Genomic DNA, 2484 nt, shown 5'->3' on the forward strand with positions numbered 1-2484 from the left:
GGCGTGTTCCACGCAAACGTTACCAGTCGCGTTGACGCGTTGCAGCCTTGGTACGTGTACGAGACGCTGCTTTGGAGTGTGCAGAGAGGCAGCGGATCGACCCAGTCGCTCCACGTGACGTAGTTGTTTTGGACCCACTTGCAGGCGGACGTAAACACGGGGTCCGGTACGGATGCGTCCTTCTTGAACGCAACGTAGTCCGAGAAAAGCTGGTCCATATCAAGGGGAGCGATCTGCATATTCATGAGAAAGTCCATGAGGAAGGCGTCGCCCGTGATGATCTTGGATATGTAGCGCACAAGCGGGGTGAGCGGATAGTCGGTTGCGAGGGGATTCGTCGTGGGCTGGCCGTAGCCGTTCTCGCCAAAGCTACCAGTGGCCGCCGCGATGTTGGCCGGGTCCGACTGCGGAAACGTCACGTGCGTGAAGGCGCCTGGGTGCTCGTAGAAGAGGATGTCGGGCTCAAAGTCGTAGAATGCGACGGCGCCGCCTGCTTTCATGGTGTTCACGACATAGGCAAGCATGCCGTCGTATCCGAGGAAGCAAAAGTAGGCCGGGATGTTGTTGTTGCTCATCATGGCCTGGACAAAGCCGGGATCGTACCCTTCGTCCATCATCGCCACCATCATGCAGCTTTTGCCTGCATCGAGTGCGATAATTAAGACCATCAGCAGCAATCATTTGGCACCGTTCTGCTCGTTGAGCGTGCACGCGTAGGACTTGGAGCAGCCGTTGCGGCACCCAAACGAGTTGTCCGGACACGAGCTTTGCTGCACCAGCGGCGCCATTTTGATTTGGTTGTACCCAAAATACTGGATCACTTGGTCGCTCCAGTAGTAGTCACGCCAAAAGTCAAGTGCGAACGGCTTGGAAAAGGTGCCTGTCGCGTGGATAGTATCAAGTCAGTATCAATTTGATATATGCGTTGTACTACCTTTGGTCGAAGCACTTCCTTTCAGCGCTTCGACGACGTTGTCCGTGAGTGTGTACAGTCCCCCCCTGCCAAAAGTTTGGGACCTCGTATGGTGGAAACCAATACATACATGCCGTTGTAGCCAGTGGTCGTCGGCATTGTCGCGTTGGCGTACACATTGAGCGTCTTGAGCTTCCCACTGGTCCACACTTCGGAGTTGATGTGCGTTGGTGTGCAGTGGCTGAGGCCTTGAAACGACATGCGTTGCGCGCAGTTCAGGCCACCGCCAGTCTCAAACGTAGTGACGCCATACCCGAGCTAGTTTGGCAACATGATCCTATCGTTGGCTCTCACAAGATTACCACTTCTGTGAGCAAGATGCTAAGGACGACGCGCGAGAGATCGTGCGACTGCCACCCGTTGCGCTCGAGGATCAATGTGCCGTTGAAGACACCAGGAAAGGCCTGCGACCCATTCGCATAGACAGTCTCGCCCAAACCGTGCATGATTTCGTTGGAAGCCATGCAGGAGCCAAAGAGGTTGGGGCGATTCATGCGAGGGTCCTGGACCTAAGGCGACATGAGCCGTGGACAGCACACACAATGTTTGCGGTACCGTGAAGCGGGGCACTTTCATACCCGGCTGCAAGAAAGGGTTCACGCGTCGGTTCTGGGCGTCCCGCACGTGCGGATCGAGCTTGTACGTCGCGGCCGTGCGCTGCACCCACGCCGCATCCAAACACGAGCCCCGCTGCGACTCGAGAAGCGACGGGGTCGGTGTCTCTGCGGACGACATCTACAGCCGCCAAGTTTGGTAGAAAGAGATTTCGAGCGACAAGAACCTTGAGGCCTAGAAGCGCAACGAGCAGGGAGCTTCGCATCGGTGGTGTTTCTCGGCTAAATCACAAATATAGACGGGACGTGCGACGCCTCGCGCTAACCGTTTCGTTTGTATTTCTTGAAGAGCCGATTTCGTGCATGGAAGCACTGCGTTGCCTTCCAGCCGTCGACACCAAGTCAAACAACGAACGAGCCTCTGCCTCCTTTTAAGTTGCGACTTCTTAACGCACAACGTCTTTCAAGTATGTATACGCTAGCTGCAAGAGATTGCCAGATGTGGGATGGTTCACGCGTTAAAAAGCATCACTTTGGTGCGCCGTGGACATTTTTCGTCGATTTCGTTCCGCCAGGTTTTGTGCCTGTCGTGGTGCCAGTCGACTTCAAGTCGGCGAGGTTGAGGCGCGCAAACTTGGGGCCGAGCATGAGCCCCATCACGACGAGCTACGCGCGTCATAGTTCACGACCACCAAAATCTACCTCCCGTACCGTGCACACGAGCGTAATCACCGAGCAAAACGCAAAGCTCGTCGTCGCCGGCAATTTCACCAGATACGAAAGCGGAATCAGAAAAAGCGACCCCATGAGCACGACACACGCCGCCGAGAAGATCCACATAGACTCCTGAAAGTCGCCGTCGTCGTGTCGGATAAGAAATGAGACGTAGAGGCCAATGAACGTGATGACAGCTTTCCAAAACATGCAAAGCGCGGGAAAGATAAAGCTCGACGAGTG

General features: G+C 55.4%; 1 protein-coding gene across 1 annotated transcript in view; it reads right to left on the minus strand.

Moving 5' to 3' along the window:
• Positions 1-2484, minus strand: part of SDRG_10529 (hypothetical protein) — a gene marked incomplete at its 5' end in the record, with an annotated part of 6741 nt that overhangs the window by 1581 nt on the left and 2676 nt on the right. The window contains 9 exons of the mRNA XM_008616524.1: positions 24-640; positions 689-880; positions 935-999; positions 1044-1231; positions 1276-1482; positions 1529-1708; positions 1755-1809; positions 2132-2193; positions 2239-2473. Coding sequence (XP_008614746.1) covers positions 24-640; positions 689-880; positions 935-999; positions 1044-1231; positions 1276-1482; positions 1529-1708; positions 1755-1809; positions 2132-2193; positions 2239-2473 — 1801 coding nt within the window. The remainder of the gene's footprint in view (positions 1-23; positions 641-688; positions 881-934; positions 1000-1043; positions 1232-1275; positions 1483-1528; positions 1709-1754; positions 1810-2131; positions 2194-2238; positions 2474-2484) is intronic.

This window comes from Saprolegnia diclina (assembly GCF_000281045.1).
Source record: "Saprolegnia diclina VS20 unplaced genomic scaffold supercont1.36, whole genome shotgun sequence".
NCBI classification, from domain to species: Eukaryota; Oomycota; class Saprolegniomycetes; order Saprolegniales; family Saprolegniaceae; genus Saprolegnia; species Saprolegnia diclina.